The 22085-nt window shown below is 37.3% G+C and overlaps 2 protein-coding genes across 17 annotated transcripts in view; one reads left to right on the forward strand and one right to left on the reverse strand.

Annotated features, from left to right (window-relative positions):
- Positions 1-8198, forward strand: part of SLC4A10 (solute carrier family 4 member 10) — a 264790-nt gene extending 256592 nt beyond the window's left edge. For 8 of the 14 annotated variants that reach the window (XM_081052800.1, XM_081052794.1, XM_081052801.1 and 5 more), the window contains 2 exons: positions 157-273; positions 6087-8198. In XM_081052800.1, the coding sequence (XP_080908926.1) occupies positions 157-273; positions 6087-6153 (184 nt within the window). In that variant the 3' untranslated portion in view covers positions 6154-8198. Of the gene's footprint in view, positions 1-156; positions 274-451; positions 735-1099; positions 1139-6086 lie in introns of those variants that run through there. The other 6 variants (XM_081052804.1, XM_081052797.1, XM_081052802.1 and 3 more) reach the window with 3 other exon arrangements.
- A 6139-nt stretch (positions 8199-14337) lies between these two features.
- DPP4 (dipeptidyl peptidase 4) overlaps positions 14338-22085 on the reverse strand; it is an 83655-nt gene continuing 75907 nt past the window's right edge. For all 3 annotated transcript variants that reach the window (XM_081052338.1, XM_081052339.1, XM_081052340.1), the window contains 3 exons: positions 17462-17534; positions 17126-17199; positions 14338-15467 (listed from right to left, as the gene is read on the reverse strand). In XM_081052338.1, coding sequence (XP_080908464.1) covers positions 15366-15467; positions 17126-17199; positions 17462-17534 — 249 coding nt within the window. In that variant the 3' untranslated portion in view covers positions 14338-15365. The remainder of the gene's footprint in view (positions 15468-17125; positions 17200-17461; positions 17535-22085) is intronic.

Below are 22085 nucleotides of genomic sequence, written 5' to 3' on the forward strand. Positions count from 1 at the left end.
TCGTAATTAAGGAAATTATTCAATACTTCTTCATTTTTAATTATCAAAAATACTATAGGAAGGCATGAGACTGTCCTATATTTAATTTCTATCACTAGATAACGTCAGTTACTTATTTAATGTTTATTATTTCATTTTGGGTAAACTCCTATCCAGAGATGACCCATCTGTGATCAATATTTCTGATGAAATGTCAAAGACTGCCTTGTGGAGGAATCTTTTGATTACTGCTGATAACTCGAAAGATAAGGAGTCAAGCTTTCCTTCTAAAAGGTTTGAATTCTAAAATAATGTGTCTTTATGCTTATCCCAGACACTTTTATGACATGAATCCATGAGTAAAAGACTAGTAGTGGTTTTCATTAAATTTAGATCTAAAATATTTCAGAAAATTCTTTTTAAAATTGGGTAGAAATTATCACATTTGTTATGTTTTTCATCTCCTTTTCAGATTAAGTACTCACTCCAAAACTATGACAGTGGGGAGAAATGGTGCTATAAATGAGTCCCAGTGCGTGACATTTTTGGACATTCATTTTGTCCTACTCTTTTGCAGTAGGATTTTAATGTATTCCCTTATCACCCACTTTTCAAGACCTCCGTAGATGTCTGGCCACATTTGCACTCTCCCATTTTCCTTTTTAAAACCCATATGGGACATGAAATGATGATTGTGTATTTAGTATGTTTCCAGTCTCCTATTCCAACCCCTTGAAAATCTTCTCAACCTTCTTATACTAAAACTTTCAGATCCAGAAAGTTCTACCCATCCCTACTTCTCTGTATGAAAACATTACAAACAACTCCTGTTGTTTTGGATGATAGTTTTAAATGCATGCTGGAGGAAGTATGTGTCCTTAAATATCAAGAGTCATCCTAGGATTTCCAACTGATTTTCCAGAATTTATAAATAAGAATTCAAATCATCAGCCTTCTTAGATGCTAATCTCAAGAAAAATCTCTATGTTGTGCTAATATCTCTTCTTATTAAAGAGCAATTGAGGGATTTGGGACAGTGTTTAATTATTAAGTTCCTTTATTTTCATGACCTTAAATTAACTTTTTCTACTTAATTTTTATATCACATTTTTGTCATAAGCTCCCCTTCTTAATCACTCTAGAAGCTGATTCCCCAAAGGTAAGACCCTCCCTCAAACCTATTCCTTGGTTGTATTTCCTTATGTTAAATGGTGTCTTCTAGAAACCTAGTCAGCCTATGTTCTCTGTGTGAGTTTTGGGGAGGCAAAAGGCAGAGAGAGCCGTGGGCTTAGATCCATAATCAGACTGAGTGTTAATGGTGTTCCTATGACTACTCAGCTCTGTAAGAGGGTTTGGAACTTGAGTAAGCTTCTTCCCCACGTGACTTAAACAAATGCATCAGATATAAATCAACGAATCTCATGGAACTGTATTTAGTAATGGCATCAAATTTCCATATTGGAAAAAGAAAATTTATCCTTGAATTAAGAGATTACAAAGCTGGGAGTTTCCGTTTATGCACCACCATGCTTCCAAACCTACAAGCTTTATCTGGCTTCATGAGAAATATTTGGAAACATGGGCTAGAAAAAGAGGTTACATTAGAATTAGAGAATATTTCTTGTTGCTGGTTTTTGTCACCCCAAAATGGCATGCTGCTTCTATGTCATCTTGATCCCATACAGCATAAACAAGACAAATAGTGGATGTGCAGCGTTCACCCCAGAAATCTGCGGGTTAGTTCTCTCTCTCTTTCTCTCTCTCTCCCCTCTCTCTATCTCTATCTCTCATTCTCTCCTTTATTCTCTCTCCCTCTCTCCTTCCCTCCCCACCCCACTCAGTCTGTCAACTACCTCCAACACTCCCAAGGAGGTTAATATAAGTTACTCAATAGGCTCTCTCAGACTTGGGGTTGATGTTTCTGTCTTTTAACAGGACTTTAAAATCTTCATGTATTTCTTTCCTTGGCTCAAGCAAAAGTCATATTTTATTCTAAAACATGCTTTATCTTCCTTTCCCAGAGATCCCTGCTATAGTCTGATAGAGTACACCTCACCGTAATTCACTTTTGTTAGAAGTCTTGGAAGAAAATCAGAGTTATGAGAAGGCTAATATCTCAGAGCCATTGAAATATGTGCTTGTGGACCTTTCACATTAAATATATGGCATTTCTCTGATTTTTAAAACACTAACTCCAGGTTTATGGGCTCAAAATAAAACACCAGCCAGGGAATTTCTGGAGAACTTGAGAAAATCATACTTATAGATGGCTTTTCTTCCTGTACTATATGGATCAATAGTGCAAAATCTTTCTCTGTTTCTCTTTGGGTCAAGCAAAAGCTTTTATGTCATGATATTTTAGGTATTCCTTAAAGTAAACAATGAAGTCAAGTGATGCTTTTCACCAGAAAAACCTAGCTAGTTGTTTTAAAAATATGTATTTAGATTACTCCAGACAGTAGAATAACTCTGGTGAACAATGTAATATGCTTTAAGCAGATCCAATTTTAAATAGACCGTCCTTTATATTTTGATATAACCACTTGTTTTTTATTCTCTGCACATATGTTCCCACTAACATGAGATTAAAACTATTGTGAAATAAAAGTTTACCCAGTTTTTTTTGTTTTCTTTCTTTCTTCTTTTTTTTTTTTTTTTTTTTTTTTTTTTTTTTTACCTTTATACGTGATAAAATCTGAAGCTTTCCATGTGGAAAATATCTCTTGGTTAGTTAGTGGTCAATGACTTTCGTCTTCATAACAGAGGAAACTGATGCAATGAGTGTGGCTTCCAGAAATCCTAAAACCACCAATACTGAAAACAACAATATCCCCCCAAACCACTGCTTTGTCTTGGTATCTGTTGAAGGCACTGAAGTATGATGACCAGGAACAGTAAAAATTTTGTGCCTGCTAGAGTATCCATGGGCAATAAAAGGCCTATTGACCAGGTTACCAGGGTCTGTATCTCTTAAGACCTAAACTGGCTTCTATGCAGTCTTTGATACTTCCATCCCTGGTTTTCCATCCTATCCCATGTTATAGGCCCTACATACCTACTAGAGAAGCCTAGATACCTTTTCTTAGTGGAGTTTGGAATAACAGTTGTATTTCATCTATTATTTCATTCACTTTTCATTGTCAAAAATATTTTATCCAGTTTAACTGAAAGAAGGATCTAAGAACTAACTGCAAATTCTACGACACCTGTGGGATGTCTAATTTGATCCTAGTTCAACAATGCTGTACATACATGTGACAAGTCCTCTGCAGCTTATTGAATAGATTGGTGGAAATAGGTCTCATTAAAAACTACGTTGCATCAGAATAGGTAAGCAACTGCTATGTTTTATAAAAGTGACAGCCAAAATTGACGTTTCTTGGAAGATACCTGGCAACATTAGGAAAATCAACACTTGGTTTGGCCCTGGTGACAGAGGCTAGGTTCTGGGACCAACCTCCCTGCTCCACTCTGTCCCCCCACACCCACCACTTTCTTCTATCCTGGATTCTCCTTCTCGCTCTGATTTCCTAGGCCCTTTCATGACTGCTTGGTAAATGTTGTTCATAACAGCTCTTTTGGTGTCATTGAAAAATAACTGTTTCAAGATTGCTTAGCAGCATGGAAGTAGTGGGTCATGTTTTGCTTTTTCTTGAAATATTACTTTCTTATATTTTAAATTGTAACACCTCAAGGGCAGGGACACTGTCTCATCCATGTTTTATCCCTATGATCTTTTCAGATTACTATATAATATATGTAGTATATTTATTACATTAGATATGTAATATATGTCATATCACATATGGCATATAATAGATATGCAATATGTTTATTATAATAAGTGCATAATAGATATGGTATATGTTTAATAAATATGTGTAATAAATATATGTAACATGTTGACCACAAGAAAAATCAGTGTAACGAGGAATAGAGTAATAGCCCTACAGTAAGAAAATTCAAGTTGATAATATTTTTCATAGATGTTTTGAGCTGGATATAAAATTTCTGCCTCATAATGTGCTGAAATCTAATTTAATGCCAAAACCACTGGGTCTAAAGGCAAAGCCTCAATCATAATCAATTGTTTTCTAACCAAACAACCAGTACGACCAAAGCAGGACATCAGGAGGAAGCACATCTGTGAAGCCAGTTGATGTTCCGAATCTTTATTTTTTGGGTTGGTGACTAGTAGTCATGGGGAATGCGCTCATTTATCAAAAGGTTGTGGAGCAGAACGTTACTACATAGGAAGTGTGCGTGTGTAGAAACCAGCATGTCTCTGTCCTTGCAGGTAGAATATGTTATTCTGTCTTTCAAAAGATGAGTTTATTGGAGTTGGGAATACCAGCCTCAGAATCTTGGTGTTTGAGCTACCAGAGAACTTGGCCATATAGTCCAAACTAATTTATGGATGGGGAAATAAAGTTCCAGAGAGGTTAAATAATTAGCCCAAGGTCATACAGCTCATTCTTAGCTTCCGGGAACTGGATGTAATCTTCCAGTTTCAAGCACAGGGCTTCCTCCACTGTCTCATACTGCCCTCTTTCACTGGTTTTATTTGGCAGAAGAGACTGGGAGCCAGGTAGAGCCCAAGGAAAAGTTAATTTAGAAAGTAGGGTAGCAGACACTTGTCATATGAACGGAACTTAAAGTAGAAGAAAGTGAGTCATGCAGATAGAGGAGTTAAAAATACAGAGTTAAGGCTCTCAACACATCATGTGCACACTGTCATCTCCTCTCATGGAAGGAGAAAAGAAAAGGGAAAAAAGTTGCTTTGCTTTGACCTGTATGTAGTGTGTGCTGAGAAGTGTGGCAGGCACAAACCTGGGTGCCATAGACGCTCGCTCACACCAGCTCTCAGCACTGGCAGCGTGCCACAGATGGCAGAAGCTCCGGCACTTCTTACCTGATGGTGCCGGGTGGTGGTGACAACTGAGAAGGGCTGTTTCTAGCTTGAATTGGAGGAAAAACAATTTAAAAAACACACTCTTAGAATGTGTCTAAGATATTGACCATTATGAAAGCTGCACAGGAGGCCCCATAGAAATAAAGGGTTTTAACTCTCATTTTATTACTTGGAAAAGGGTTATAAAACCAAGGATTTCCCCACCACCAACTATTTTATAAATGTATATTAAGGGCCAAAGTTAACAGTAAAAATGTGTGGGTTCTCCCAGCTCAGGGCCTCAGAGGCTGGCCAGCTGTAGGTGTCCCTTTGTGTCTGCAGCAGAAAGGGACATGCAGAGGCCTCAGACATGGAGGGCTCTGCCCTGTGCTGACAGGAGTGGGAAGTGAGCAGTTTCTGTCCTTCTGGAAGCACATGCTCTTGGTGTGAACTTCATGCATGTGATCCCATTATTTGAATTTTCCACGAAAACTGTCAACATAAGAGGAGGAAAAGTGTACATCAGAAAAATACTGGAGAAGAAGAAGACAAAATGAGAGAGTGACATTACCAGCTTGCCCACTGATAAAGTTAATGGAAGACTAGATAAAATAAAAACCACTTGGGAATGCATTTATTCTGGGAGGAGTGAGGAGGAGCGCAGGTGTCTGGAGGGCGGTGTGTGGGCGACTACTTCCTTCAGACCAGTGCAGACGTGTGTCCTGCTGACCACTGCACAGTTCTCCCCAAGGATCAGGGACCAATCTGTGCACAAAGGATGGGCCACTTGCCCCAGAGCCCAGAAATCCCTACTGCGTCATCTTGTTTGTATCGTTTAGAGTGTCAGTACTAACGATATGGGGCATGACTGACATTTTCAATAACCATCAGAGATTCATTTGCCCGGACGAGGACCATGGTATTAATCTTGCATGCTTTTGGAACTGTCTGCTTTTGGACCTGTTTTAAAAAATGTCTGGTTTGGGGTTTTGGTTTCTGTTTTTTGAATTTCCCCCTTTCTGCAGTTCTTGGTTTCTCTCTCACTGAGTACAGAGGATTTTAATTGTTGCTATCTATGTCTGTTTCTCAGCGCGAAAGAGCCATGCCTCAGGGCCCTTGTGGTGCTTCGGGTTGATGGCTTTTGTGTCTGAGCAGTGGATCTCACAGTCGCCATGCTGGATAACAGTAATAAATTTCTCCTTTTTTTCCCCTGTAGCATTGAAAACCGAAAAGAGAAGAAAGCTGACTCAGGGAAAGGTGTTGACAGGGAGACTTGTCTATGACTTGATCTTCAATTTATTTTTTACAAATATATGAGAAGAGTGCCACAGTTATTAATAAAACTGCTTTGATCATGCCTTGTAAATTCTGTCTCTCATCCCAAATCCACCTTCACACTGTAAGTAGTGCACTCCTTGTTTCATTTCTGTGTTTAAACTTCTGAGCAGTGAGATACCCTCGTGAGCATATACAATAGCTAATGCAAGAACCTCTGTGTTCCTTGCTCTATGTTAGGCCTTTGTAAGCACTGGATTCTAATGGTCAGTTTTATGAGAGCAATAGCTTTCTTAAAGAGATAAGTTGCTATTTACCTAGTTTGTATTTTCCTACTGTAGCAACCTGAAGATACCTGGTAATTTCACTGAGAAGAATTTTGAAAGGTAGTCTTACTTCTTATTTTTTATAGCTTAGCATTAGTGACTTATTTCAAAAGTCCCAAATCAAAAAGTTAGTTGGGAAGCATTTTTTTAAAAAATGTATTTATGCATTTCCTTGATTTAATATGATATGTTTAATACTTAAGAATTTATATGTCACTAAAACTTAAACTACTTTGAAAAAATATATATAGCAACCTGTCTACAACTCGTTTAAAAGAATCAGACACTAATGCAAAGAGTCAAGTAGTATTTGCTTAAAATTCAAGTTGTGATTACATGATCAAACACTAGGCTTGTGCGAAGTATTTTAGAAAAACTTTGTAAGTTTTGTGAGATTTTCAAAAAAAACCCTTTATCAGAAATATGCTGTTAAATTTCTTTCCCCTTGACAACAAATGTTTTCCAAATAAATCTATTATACACGTACTCATGGAATACTACATGGTGAGTCATTGTATATGAAATTCCACTCCTATACAGTTATTCTGCTGCTAAAGGTCATGTACTGCTAATGCTGCTTCTGAATCACGTTCTAATGTTAGACTGACAGGTCTCCATTTGTAACTTTCTTTTCTCTGCAAAGCTCTTTTCCACTTTTTAATTAAATGCATGTTGTAGAAAAATAATATTTTAAATGAAATTTTCAGATTCTCTTTGAGAAGCTTCTGTAGATATTTCAGTTCGTATGAAATAATCCATCTTTACCAAGCTTATACAAGAAGAAGAAAAGTGAAGAATTTTTGAGCATTACTAAAAATACAGTATTTCTTTTTATTTTAGATGAATGTGAAGTTAATAAAGACGAACTCTCATAGTGTTCTTGTTTCCTAAGAATGACCAGTGGTCATCAATCTTGTAACCTTCAGTGTTCAACTTATAATAATGCAGAGCCCTGTCACTTTCCCAAACTACTAATTATTCTGTGTATAAGTGTACATGAAAAGTGAAAAAAAAATAAAATAAAATTCTCCTGTGACTAAGCTTATAAGGGAAATAAAAGAACAAAGCCTTTATTAGATTCAACATTTTGATACCTTCTGAAAAATTTCCCTCACAATCTTTTAAGGAGCCAGTTCTTTATGGAACATAAGCCTAAAAAATATAGGGAGACTATGCAGTTAATAAAGTCTGTGTTTTTAAATGCCAAGGAAAAAAATACAGAAACTTTCCATTCCACATGTGTTGCCTTTGTATATTTTATAATACTAATGCTACATCGTAAACATTTCCATTGTTTTATGATTAAGACTAGCAGTCCCATAAGCAGCCTCCTAGTGTTTTACTATATTAATAACTGTTCTGTTAAAAATGATCATAGTGAGTTAAAATACTCACATGATCACCTATTTGAATAAGCAATCATATCCAATGAAATTCTGTATTTCTGAGTATTTTTATAGTCATTTTGTTCTTGTGTAAATTTTAATGATATCCCTATGTTAATCCTAATATTTTGAAATCATATAAAATATAAGAAAAATGTAGTGTTATATATTTCCTCCTAATTTCAAATCCTGGTCAAAACTAGTGAATATTTTGAATGTAATTTATTGCAAAGTTTAACTAATGTGTAAATGTGACTAGGATATTGTGTTTTTCACAACTAAGAAATGTTATGTGGAAATAAATATTTATCCTAACTAATTTCTTTGAACATTTTAAATTGTGATGCAAGTGTCTTGTCTTTTTTTCCTAGTTTTAACCAGTAAATCAATGTAGAACATTTCGGTTGTTTAAACATAATATTTAAATTTAGATATCCCTGATGTAAAGAAAACTTGGTGATATAGACAATTCAAGAGTATTCACATAATTTGAACTTTATGAACAGGATACTTTGAGAGCTATATTAGAAAGTATCTCTCCATTTTCCAGAGAGCAGTGACTTGGGTGCAAATAGCATTACTCCTATGACTAATAAAAACTTCCAAGGTCATTAACAGGATTTCCCATTACTGGAACTCCTTAGACTTCTGTTTTTACCCCTGTGGGGAAGGCATTTCCTAAAATTTGTCTCCTCTCTGTTGCAATAGGTTAGGTGGGACCATTATTCTTTTGTAGCCATCTGGCAGTCTGTCGGGGAGATAATTGCATTCAAAACTCTACATATGGATTAATATTTTTCTCTTGACTCGTGAGTTTACTTTGTAATTGCTACCATTTAATAGCCTTTAATACTGGGAAGTTTTTTCTTAAATATAATCTGAATATCTCCTTGGTGTAGTTTAAATCCATAGCTAGAAACTCTCCACTGACAATTCATAAGCAACTTGTATTATTTCAACATGATCCTTAGATCTTACAGAATTTTTCTTGGCTCTTAAAAGTGTGGCTTATTTTTTTCTTATCTGCAGTAATCTACTTCTCTTTTTTCTTTCTTTCTTTCTTTCTTTCTTTCTTTCTTTCTTTCTTTCTTTCTTTCTTTCTTTCTTTCTTTCTTTCTTTCTTTCTTTCTTTCTCTCTCTCTCTCTCTCTCTCTCTCTCTCTCTCTCTCTCTCTCTCTCTCTCTCTCTCTCTGTCTTTCTTTCCTTTTTTATTATTTTTTATTTTATTTTGTTGGGGAACAGTGTGTTTCTCCAGGGCCCATCAGCTCCAAGTCATTGTCCTTCAATCTAGTTGGGGAGGGCACAGCTCAGCTTCAAGTCCAGTGGCCGTTTTCAATCTTTTGTTGCAGGGGGCATAGCCCACTATCCCATGTGGTAATTGAACCGCCAACCTTGTTGTTCAGAGCTCACACTCTAACCAACTGAGCCATCTGGTTGCCCCCTCTACTTCTTTTTCTATTTAACTCTAGCCTGTTTGCTCCTGGGCACTTGATTATTTTACTATCATTGCAAGATTGCCTGGCATCTCCAGTATATTCATCTTATATATTTATGTCTTACCCATTAGAATGTAAGTCCAGCAGGCCTGATTGGTTAACTGATGTATAGTGGTGGGGCCTAATACATGACACAAATTCTCCAATATATCCATCTTATATATTCATGCAATGAAATGAAATGAGATTACAACCATTTGACAATTTTATGAGCGTAATTGGATAATATGATGATTCTCTAAATATCTACTTTGAAAGGCTACTTGTAATCAGTTCCCTTGAAGAAGCTCTATATTCAGGATTATTACTTTATTTTAGAGATGTCTGTGCATATTTTCCTTAGAAAGCTCCAGGTAACTGATACAACTGTCACTCCAATTCAGTTTCCATTGGTGCACTGGCCACTATCCTTTGTGCTGGAGCTTTGAAAATGGGACAGTGATCCTCATTTCTAAGAGCAGTGTAGGTACATAGCTATAAGATAATGTGATACGTTCTAAATTGGTGATATAATTAAAGCAGTGAATAATTTAAGGATGGAACTTTGAGTAGGGCACAGTTTGAGGAAAATGTTATATAAGAAGTAGCATATCAATTAGGATGGAAATGGGGAAGGAAACCTACTCCAAGAACTGCAAAGATTCTCAGACACATGTCAGTATTGAACTACAAATGAAATAAAAAATTAAAGTATATGTTGTAACTGGGGCCTGACATATTTGATATATGACATATTTGGAAGCCAGCACACAGCCCAAAGTGGTAGAGTGTTATGAGGGTAGTGAAGACCTGTAAGAAAAGTTAGAAACATAAATTGAAAGCATTATAAATGATGTTTGAACTTTATCCATTAAGAGTTTTGAATAATGGAGAGGCATGAATGTTTGGAAAGATAATCTGGCAGCACAGTAGAAAATATTGTGGGAAAAATCACTTCCTTAGGGATCCGGCTCCCAGCATGACTCTCAGAGGCGCAAACTAAAATCTCTGCAAGTGGTCTATAAACTTCTATTAAGTTTGAAACTAAACAGGCCAAATGCATTCCTTGCATACTTAATAAATTACTCCAGACACAATAGCTTTATTATAAATCCTTTTATGTAGAGCATTCATTTATATAATATGTTTTGGGTTGTATTTGAAAAGCACGTTCTGAAAACATGGTATCAACAATAATCCTGAAACTATTGAAGAAATCTAAGTGTAGTACAAAGTTCCGCCAATGGCTGGCTCATCTGAGTCCAGAAATACCACCCCCCCGCCCATCCTTTCATCCTATTTGTTACATCCATTTTTGCCATAGACTTAGCTTTGTACCTAGGTACTCTTGCTGTCTGGTGTGGGTGTAATCATAGGTTTTTGCCATGTGACTTATTTCTTCCATTTGTTTATAAGTTCCTTAAAGGTAGGAATAGTGTATTATTCTTCCTTTGTAACTCTCCAGAAGCTAGTTCTGTGTTCTGCTTTTTATCCACCCAGCAAAGGCTGTGGACAGAATTATAAGTAAAATATATCAGAAGATGCTGCTGCTCAGTTTATTAAGAATGACTAAAGATCCAAAAAGGATTCTCACTGACATGTCAGTACTGGAACAAAAATAAATACTTATTCTTGAAGGTGTGCCCAGCACCTGGGGACACAGAAGCACAGGTGAGAACCTGTGCAATCGATGGAGTCATCACACCAGGAGAAGGAACTAAATAGTTGTGAACAGGAGTAGGGAAAATGGGAAAGGAAGATGCCAGGCTTAGATACAATACCAGACCGTGTGTGTGTGTGTGTGTGTGTGTGTGTGTGTGTGTGTGTGTGTAATTTATTCATTTATATCTTCTTCACAGCAATGCAAAATTCTGTGAAGTAGGTATTTCTGTACTTCTTTCAAATTAACAAAACGTGTTCAAAGAGGCTAAGTAGTGGTCAGTGGCAGGCCAGTCTGCACATCTTAAATGGTATCCTTAGTTCCTGTGTGTTTCAAACTTGTCCTCAGGGTTTTTGCTCTAATTTATTTGTCAATTTCTTTAACTTCCTTTTCCAATACGCTAATTTAAACCTCTTACTGGAGAGTAAAGCTTCTATGAAGGTCAAAAGAAATCCACTGTAACTTTCTCACTGTGCATGGCCGCGCTCGTTTTAACCAAGGTCCGTGTAACCCCCTCCGCTGCAGTACCAGGCATCTCCAGCAGGAGGCGAGGTGCGGCTGCCTTCCTCATTTAGCAGGGCCCTCATTCCAGCTCATGCAACGCGAATCAGGTACATTTCCTCTCAGTATGTAACATTTTCTTTGTCGCTCTTATTTCTGTGATTAACATTGGAAACCAAACCTACCCAATGAAATACTTTTTGTTTTGCCTACGAGTCACAAATATCATGACATTAGAAAGGAGAAAGTCAATAGAATAGTTAGGGTTTTGGTTGTTTGATGGGTCAGACTTCTCACTATACATGTGTTTTAAATATCTGACAAATTTGGGAGTGATTGTTCGGATGAAAGATTATGTAGAATAAGACCTTTGATTGAGTTTGTTGAAGTTTAAAGTCTGTAACCCCAGAGAAGATACGCTTCCCAGTTTAACAGTAAGGAAATTATCTTTTTATTAATTCAAATTCTTGAGTTTAAATATTATCACAGAAAGGTGACATGAGTAAAAATGATAACTTTTTACTGAACATGACTTTGGTCTTGTTCATCCCATACTCTGAGTTTTCCTGTGGGTAGTGATAGTATGCTTTATTCCCACGTTCATCTCTCATTCTCAGCTATATGTATGTATCCCTCAGAAATCCTGAATACACACTCCAGGTCATCCTGTCAGACACTGCTAAAAGAACTTTCACAAAGTTGGCAGAACAAAATTATCTTACTTGATGTAAAAAGCCATTCTTGTGTTTGCGTTTGTTTTTCATTTAGAGCTTATTAAATCTTAAATATTGTACAAATCTAGTAGTTTTATAAATCTTAAATATTGTACAAATCTAGTAGTTTTATGTTTTTCATTTAGAGCTTATTAAATCTTAAATATTGTACAAATCTAGTAGTTTTATAAATTCTCATGTCAGCTTAGAGTAAAAGCAACAAATGACAAATGGTGGAACTGGTAGCCTCAATGACCACCTGTGAATACGAAAGACGACTCTTAGAATGACATACAGCCTGATGTGATCATTGATCTTTATAGTGGTGGCCTTGATAGATCAAGGATGCATTGAATTATGTTCTATGCCTGCTATTTAAGAAAGCATGGAGGTATATCACCATTTTTAGCAAGGTTACCAACAACAACCACCAAATGTTCAAAAAATATTTTTGAAGTGATTTTCTAAAAATCTTGACCAAACTCAAAAAACAAGCTCTGTATCCATGCAAGAGATGTGACCATTTCTCCCTTCCTTTGGTGTATGCGCTCCTGGAAGCTGGTGCACTTAGCAGGTTGTTTACAAAAGGAATCTTAGCATCCACGTGCCTCCTGAAGCCGCAGCGGTCAATGGCAACAAGTCTGAGCATCTCCGTGGTGTCAGTAGTTCCTGTGTGTTTCAGACTTGTCCTCTGAGTTTTTCTCTATTTATCAGCTTCTTTAACCTTTCCAACATGCTAATTTAAAACTCATATTAGAGAGTAAGACTTCTATGAGGGTCACATGAAATCTTTAACTTCAGTCATATCATTACCATTTGCAACCCTAATTATGCAAAAAATATATGCTCGGATTTTTTGTTACCTCTGGGCTCCAGAGAAAACATTTATCATGTTTAGACACTATAGGAACAATGAATTCATATAGTTTTGATATTGTACAATATCAGATATTATACAACCGTCTTAATATCTGTACATTATCTGATATTATACATCTACTATTACACAATATTTGGTATTGCCAACATCTAATACTGTCAATGATCTTAATATCTGTACAATAGCTGAAATTGCACAATATATGGTTTCAGTTAAGATAAAAGGAAATTTTTATTTAATTTGCTTTCGTGACTATTAATTTAGTCCAGAACGTGAACATATGCTCTATGACTACTATTTCTGGATATAGAACTCTGTAAAGATTGGCCCAGCTACTCATGATGCCTGAACTCTATTAAGAAATAAAATTATGACATAGCCCTACAGGTTTGAAGGTCAGTTTATAGTTCCAGTGGATGAGTAGTATTTGAGACTTAATTAAAGTGAAGCTCCTCAATGGCATGCTCTCAAAATACAGTTGAAACTGAAGTTCACAATCCTGTGTCCATTCCATGACTCACCAGCCTCATATTAAATTAATAGATTTTTTTACCCATTTCTTCCATTTTAAGCTGCAGCTCACTGTGTCTGGGATAACTTTTTCCAGCAAATGTTCTGCAGCTAAGTTTAAGTTCATAAAATCAGTTTTTAAAAATTAAGACCATTTTACAAATAATTGAGCAAAAAAAGTCATGTTTCCTCGGTTATCTAGACATTACTTCGCTAGGTGAAAGTCAGCATCTGAAATCTACGCTTTCATTAATATAGTTATATCAACCCAAAATAGTCAAACACTTAAGTCGTTGACTTGACTCTTTTTTATTCTACTGAGCCATCAGAGCTACCAAGATGATATTGTTGATATTATTTTTTCTTATAATATGAGCTTCATCATAGTTCCCTGAAATAAAATGATAAATTATGTATTATATAAATAACCCAAATTATTTTAAGTTGATTTTCAAAAGATATGTATGTGTGTGTGTGTGTATATGTAATACATATATATATATATATACATATATATATATATATAATATGTATGATAACAGAAATTGTATAGGTATTGGATGAAAATGCAATGAAATTCTTAATTTAACACATTTCTATGTATCTATTTTTTATAAAAACTGAACTCCCTCCATGTTTACAAGACAGTCTGGGATAACAAGCAAAATAAACACGAGCCTTTCTGGATAAATGTGTCCATATGCCAATGTGGTTTAGGTCTGATTCAAGACACAAAACTCATTACCTCTGAAAAAATGAAATTTATTAAATGACCAGGAAAAATTTGACAGTATGTAGAATGGGAAAAATAATACATAACTTTATGGTTTATTTTCAATTAAAAAAAAAAAAAACAAGTGCAAAGAAGTAAAAATATTCTTTTAATTAAGATGCTCAGAGGAATAAGAAAATTTGATGCAAGTACTCTTTCAAGTTAGGATTTATGATACAAATATTTTCATCTTTTAACAGGGCAAGCTGATGTGTTCACATCTCAGTTCCAAGCTGCCTCTTTCAGGAAGAAACATCAGTATTTTTTAGAGCACGTTGACAATGCTTTCCCATCACCCTCACTGTGTTTTTGTAGCACCTATAGCCATAACTGGCACCTGGGGGCCTTGCATTGTTGGCAGTTTCCCTCTCATTTCTTTGGAGTCTGTTCAACTGCTGTGGTTTTACTCAGAAGTCAGTGCTTTGCATATATGATTTCCTGAGACAGTTTGAATAGTCTTTCTCAGAAAACTGTGCCAATCTGGCTGTGAACAGCTCTTCTCTGAGAGGAGCTGACAGCAGCCTGGTCGGGTCAGCATGTTTGCACTTGGGTTCCCAGCCAGGCCCAGCTAGCTTCTCTCCCTACCCCCTTTTCTTACCCCTGCTTCGGTGTATCACTGTGCACATTTTACCATCCGTTTAAAGAAGATAACAAGATTTGGACTAGTCCAGTTAGGAAAAAAATGAAATGATGCCCAGGAAACCTATGCAAAGCTCCCCTAAAAACAATTCATATTTGTTGTTTTAGCAAGTGATGTGGAAATGATTTTAAATAATAAACCAAACCAGACTGAATAATTCAAACTTCTGTAAGGTAATAATCTGTTGCGAAGACAGAAGTCCCCTCTTAGGGTCCTAGACATGAAATTTGGGAACAAAGTAACCTTAAATTTCTTGATTTGGGTGTATTTTTTTTAGATCATCTTGACAGTGTAGTTTTAAGATAATGAGAACAAAATGGCTTTTAATAAGCTTTAAATGGCATGCTGTTTCGAGGTGCTAAGGTAAAGAGAAGCATTGCTTTATGAAGTGGCTCATGTGCGTATATATATGTTGGTGTGCTGTGCTGGTGCCGATTCCATGGTCTTCGTCTGTATACCACTGGAGAAAGAAAAAGGTCAGCATTAGGAAGTCAGTTGTCTTGTGGTTTTCAGTCAATTCAAATGAGTTCTCACGAGCACACAGAATAACACAGGACGTTTTAATTCCTGAATCAGTGTATAAACTCAAACGTGATCAGAGAGGGTGTGTAATGTTCCCCCAGAGCTTTTCCAGGGCATATTGTTCTGTCCTCTGGAGGTGCTGAACTAATTGTGAATTTGGCTTTACTGCGGAGTCTTTCAGGATATGTTTATTCTAATTAAAATATCCAAATCCATTTTTAAATTTGACTCCAAGGACACTTAGGTCCATATGAGCAAATGTTTATCCCATTAAGCTCACTAGTTTTAATTAAGTGTTATCAAGTGTCAAATTTCTCCTACACTGTAGTAAGATAAAGTGTGTAAAAATAAATGAGTTTTTAAAAGGCAGTTTTTCCTAATATATATTACTAAGGATCTGGAAACACTTATTTCAGTATTCCATATATGTTTAACATAAGTGAAGTCAAAAGTCAAATGTGTTATTTACAAACATTTAGATTTTTTACTGGAGTTTTGTTTTTATCTGTATATCTGACATTTATGTAGAAAGAGCTGATGACCGGAGGCAAAAATTTATCAACTCATATCACATTAAGGAAGTGGGAAATCATTGCCAGGCAAACATGTATTATGGAGACATAAATTAACTTTTAAAAATTGTTTAATTAAAGTAGCACGTCTTTCTTTGAATAGTGAAAAAAATAAACCTCAACCTCTTAAAAGAATCTAACACACAGGATATTTACCAGGTTTTCTGGGTGTCAAGTGACTGTCCTACTTGTATACAGTGGGTAGTGTCTGAACTCAGCACAAATAAAGTATATATGTTAGAAGAGAGTGAGGAAAAGCAGGCTTTTCTAGCTAAAACAGACAAAAAGCATTTTACACAAAAACATAGTGTGACATATGAACATACAGAATTATATATACACATATATATACATATATGTACATACATATATGTATATATTTTGTATATATACATATATACAAAATTATATATGTATATATAATTTTTTTCTTAATCAAAAAAAGTCTAGTGCAGAAAGGACATTTAACATAATCCGTAGACCTCCTTCTGTATAGGCAACAACAGCTCTATCTAGCCATTTCCGACTTTATGAAACAAGCCTAACTGTTTAATGCCTGTGGTGGTTCAACAAAAGATAACATGGCAATTACGAAGCCTGAAGCTTGCTGATTATTAATACCCCACTGTTGTTAGAATGGCTAGTATTACTTCCTAGACAGAAATGGGTTTTCACATTCGAATTGTGCTGTTATCACACTGGTTTTTCTTTAGAATTACTCTGCCACATATCGACTGAGTAAGTGATTACTTTTGAATTAAAACGGGGAGAGACTGAACACTCACATGTCTAGGAGAGCAGTGTTTGAACACTCCTAGAATATGCATATTGTGCTTCTCAACCCCCAACTCTATGATATCATTGAATATTACTGTGTCTATGGCTCAAGGATATAACTTCTCCAACTTCTCACTGGAAACATAAAAAACATTTCACTTCAGTCTCTGTCTCCTGGGACCTCTGTGAGGCGAAACCAGACCCCTCCCCAGCAAATTCCCGCCCCTTCCACAAAGTTTTGCTATACCATTGCCTGGAAATCCACTCCAGCATCTACCAGGGCTTTGGAGATGTGAGCCGACTGTTGAAAATGAACGTTATCTGTAGGGAAAGAAAGGAAACATAAAGTCACTAATAGCTCCAGTTTCCTGATATGGAAGGATGGGGAAAGCTCAAGAAGAAAAGGACTATTTGAAGTTCCAGGACTCAGCATTCCATTTAGCCCAAGACAAGTGAGTTGTGGAAAGCAACACTGTTTTATTGAAGTAAATCTAACAGTCTTGCCCCTCATGCTTTTGTTTTGTCAGTAGTGAAATTGCAAACCTGTCTGTGATACTAAAAAGTCTAATTAACTGAAACTCACCATCTGCTGTTCCATGAATAAGGAGGTACTCAACTTCTTTAAAATTTTCAGCTCTGCTCATGACTGTTGAATTCTGGAATTGGGAAAAAAGAATGTCATTATTCAAAAAAAGATCTGCCATAAACTGATTTTTCACTTCAGTTTACAAAATAAAATGTTTTCAGCTGGGGCCCCCTTTGATACAAAATATAGCAAACCGATATTCAAGCAAATGCTGTCTCCATGCATGGCAGAATGCATAGCATGCCCTGTGCTGGGAGACAGGACTGGAAAGGGAGGATACCACATCTCCCCTGCCCATGCGGGAAGAGGGTACCTGCCACCCAGGCTGCATGCAAAACCCTTTAGTCCCAGATCCCAGATTGGCTGTATCCTATGCATTAGCACAGGGCAGAGTCTCATATTAGCAATGTATGTTCCATGGGCTTATGCTGTAGTTCAGCCAAAAAGTGTATTGCCATGGCAACCATGTGTCACATGGTGCCATACATGCTACATTTCAAAGAGCCTGTACATAGTATTTGCAATGAAACATACTCTGCAATATGTCATATGAACTTTGGTTCACATTGCTAGGCTCTGAATGAGAAACAAGTGTGCCTCTTTTGGAACAGATGTTTAAAACCGAAGCAAATGTGACACATGGAAGGAGAGAGGGGTGAAAAAGATCAAGAACGGCCTTAAGAAATCAGGGGTTGTTGTCTGCCTCATTCCGTATTGGGGAAAATGCTGCTTTTGGATCAAGTCATTCCCAAATCACCCAGGGAAAAAGGACCAAAAATTGGGAGGTCAGTTTTTTGAAGACTGCTTAGTGGCCTCAGTCAGATAGGACTTCCAGAATGAGGGTGGGGTCTTGGATGAAAAAGCCTTTGAAAGCATGGAAATGGCCATCTGATTTTACTTTGGGGATATTTAGTAAAATTGGGATGAAGGTAAAAATGTCACATAAACAATTTAGTGCCTTTGGGAGGGGATGAGCAAGAGTCTACTTCTATTGTCTTATTATGGATTGGGCAAGGGAAGGGCTAGAAGCCTCCCTATGGGTTTAAAATCAGCCAGCTAGTCCACAGCATCTTGGCGAATCAAAGTCAACTTTGTGAAAGCCAAAGTCTATATTTTACAGATATCTTTGTAGCTAACGCCAGCTTAATATTTTTAATGGGAGCCCTGGTGGTCTGGCAGGAAGCTGGATGGGACTAAGGCCGGAGAACTTGTATTCTAGTCTAGCTTCAATATCAGTGAGCTGTGCAGCCGGAGGCAGGCTGGGAGCCGGGCCTTGTTTTCTGTAAAGTGGGAGTAAGAATAAATCCTCTTAGGAATCAAAAGAATAGGAATCAAGAGACATGGCTTCCCCCACCCCCCTTTTATTCTCTTTTTAGATTGAATTGCTGATGTTGATGTGAGAATGCTATAACATAATGTTCCTGGAAAAAAGAGATTCTGTCTACAACTTTCAGGACAGCATCACCCAACATGTTTCAGATGACTAAGGCTCACTCCCAAGGTCACACAGTCCTGGGAAGTTCAGAGCAGATGCCCTCCAACTCCGATGTAGGCTGGTTCCCACTTGTCCTGCTCATATTGCGTTTCTGAGCCGTACTGAGAATTTACCCACAAACTTTAGAAACAAATACCTAGGATTCATTTAAAGTCACTTTTATTTTACTTCATTTTTCGGAAATGTTTTATCTGGTGAGATGTCCCAGATAAAGCCATCCATCCCAACATTACCCCATTCATTCATCTATCCATTCATTTTTTAAATCTAGTCAATCAATATTTATTTGTCACATACCCCACTAAACAATAAGATCCATGAGAAAAAGGATTTGTCTATGTTGTTCATCACTACATTCGTAGCATCTAATACAGTGCTAAATATTAATCAAATGAATAAATGAAAGACACTTAAGCACTTATATTGTACTGTTCACTATATTTGGTCCTAGTTTTGCAGAGGCCAAATTGGGGCAGCTGGGGTAGGTGGAATAAAACAGTGTCATTCTGAGATTTACTAAGATATGTTTTGCCCACTTGCAGCTCATAGGTCATGTCATTATTTATAGTAGCTAACATTTATTGAGTGTTTACTCTGTCAGTCACTGTGGTAAGCATCATAAAGCATTTATAAAAGCATTATTTCTACTCAATCTTCACAACATTCCCATGAGATACAAAGCAATCTTGCTTTCTACGTGGAGACAACGAGATTTAGAAATAACTCGCATCAGGTTACATCTGTGGGAAGTGACGGAGCTGAACACAAAAGTCTGACAGCAGAACCCTTTCTACCTCCTATGCTGCTCATGACATGATCTTCCAGCAATGGAGGAGTGAGAAATAAATTGTTAATTAACTGTCCTGGGATTTGTAGGACACAGATACCCTGGGTACCTTTGGCTGCTTCGTCCCTAGGCTTTCTTAGACTGAATTAATTGGAAGAGCTCGGTCCTCACAGCCCTGAGAGATGTGTGAGGCATGTTTTCTGACTGCGCCGAGGAGGCAGTGTCTAATGCCGCAAAAGAAGCTTGAGCAATTTTCTGCCCTTCAGAGAGGAAAAAGCGTCAAAATCAATCTCCCCAAAGGACAGTGTAGGATTCTAAGCTGGAGATAGGAGGAGATGGGGCTTGGACCCCGACAGTGAACATTAATAATCTGAGCCCCAGGCCCTGGTGCCCCGTTAGACTGCTCCCGGGTGATCCTTTCTGTGAGTCCTGCTCTCAGCTTACGGGGATGGCACTACTGGGTCTTCCACCTTCTTTCTCCGTGTACTAAATCTAGCTCTCAGCTCGCGGAAGACAGTCAACTTTAACACCTTAACCTGACCCAAATATACAGCTGTGTCACCTCACCTCACTTCCAAAAGCCTCACAGTCCCTCCTTGCTTGGCAGCTTGAATAGCAAAAGCTGCTCCTACAACCTCCAGGAACCATAAAACTGAGAAATGTCACTGAAACATAGAGTAATAGTTAGGAGACATATAAATACACAGGACAGTTAGCAAGGAATGTGATAACTACTGGAGTTTGGACCAAAACAGTTTTTGGCTGCCTTTTTTTTTTTTTTTTCTTAAATGGAGTGAATACAGGCTGAAAGAAGACAATTTTTATAAACAAGTAAAACCCTGAGCCTAAGATAAATGTTGTGATGTACACACTGTAGCTGTGATGAACTAGACATGGTGAGAAATGCAACATACTGAGAAAAAGACGAAAACTGTGATAAAAGTGTCATGATGCAAATTGTTTTACATTAACAATATTACACTACAAAGAAAGAAAGACAAATACTTTAATGCAGCAAGAGAAAAATAAAACAAAAGCTTCTCCTGCAACTGCAAGATAAGTGGGCCATTTGCAAAGCACACTTTCCCCTGCTCACTGGGAGAGACCTTGCTGTGCGAGGGAGAGAGGAAGCTGAGGCATGTACCCGCCTTAAGGCTCTCAGGCTGCTGAGGACGTTTTCTTTTTCCTCCCAAAGAGATGCAGCTGTGTCACCTTGCCTCGTTCCCTACCAGACTGAGTATCCTGGTTTCTCAGTCAAGAAAGAGTTTTGAGAGTCCACTGCATGGTGGACTTTAGTCTATGAAAGTCAACAGCCGAAGCCAGGGAAAGAAATGCATGCATTAATTTCAGGTCTGACTAACAATCGGAAAGAATTTAATTGTGTTATTTTAACCCATCAAAATAGGATAATCCCCATTTGCCTGTTGATGGAAACAGAAATAAAAAAGGAAATGGATGACTAAGTTAGACGCTGAATAGTCTATCACCAACTACTAAAAAGGAAGCTAAGAGTGATAAATGGGCAAGGATGCAATGGTGGTGCAGTTGGCACCCTCCTGAGGCTAGAAACTTCCGGAGAGCCCCGCTGCCAGCAACAGTCTGGCAAAGCAAAGTGGGAAGGATTGGTCCAGTGGCAGAGCCGATTCCACAGCATCTCTGCAAGGAGCTTTTCCTTCAAGCCCCAAGAAGAACCATCTGTAGCTGCTCGTTGGATCATGCTGGTTCCTCAGTTACCTTCCAACAAATAAATCTTTGTATTTTTGAAATAAAAGAGAGAGCTGATAAGAGTGGGGAAGTACTGTGAGAAACAGAAGGTCTAACAATTTTTAAGCCACCTCTTGTGTCATCGAGGAACCATAAGGACAATTTGCTTCTTGAGGATAATGTTGGCAGCTACCATGTTTTGAAAGCCTATTCCATGGCAGGCACATGTATCTCATTTAATCCTTTTAATAACCCTGTGGGTAGGTCTGATTACTCCCATTATCCAGACGAGAAAACTGAGGTTCAGAAAGGTTAATTAGCCTCACCACATCCATACAGCTAGTAAGTGCTAGAACTAGAATTTGAGTCCAGGACTATCTAACTTGAAAGTCCATTCCCTTTAACATCACATTCTCCTGTCCCTTCACACCACAGCCAGACAACTCATTACCATTTCCATGCTGTTATAGAGAGAACAAACAGTCGCATGTCCAATGGATGGCCCCGTACTTCAGTGACATATTACCTGGGGTGTACCGACTTTCTATGCATTCCCCCACTTGAAACGAAAGCCTTATAAATAATATTAATGATGCTATTCGGGGAAGCACCATTAATGCCACAGAAAACAGAAG

Source organism: Rhinolophus hipposideros (assembly GCF_964194185.1).
Source record: "Rhinolophus hipposideros genome assembly, chromosome: 6".
Lineage (NCBI taxonomy): Eukaryota > Metazoa > Chordata > Mammalia > Chiroptera > Rhinolophidae > Rhinolophus > Rhinolophus hipposideros.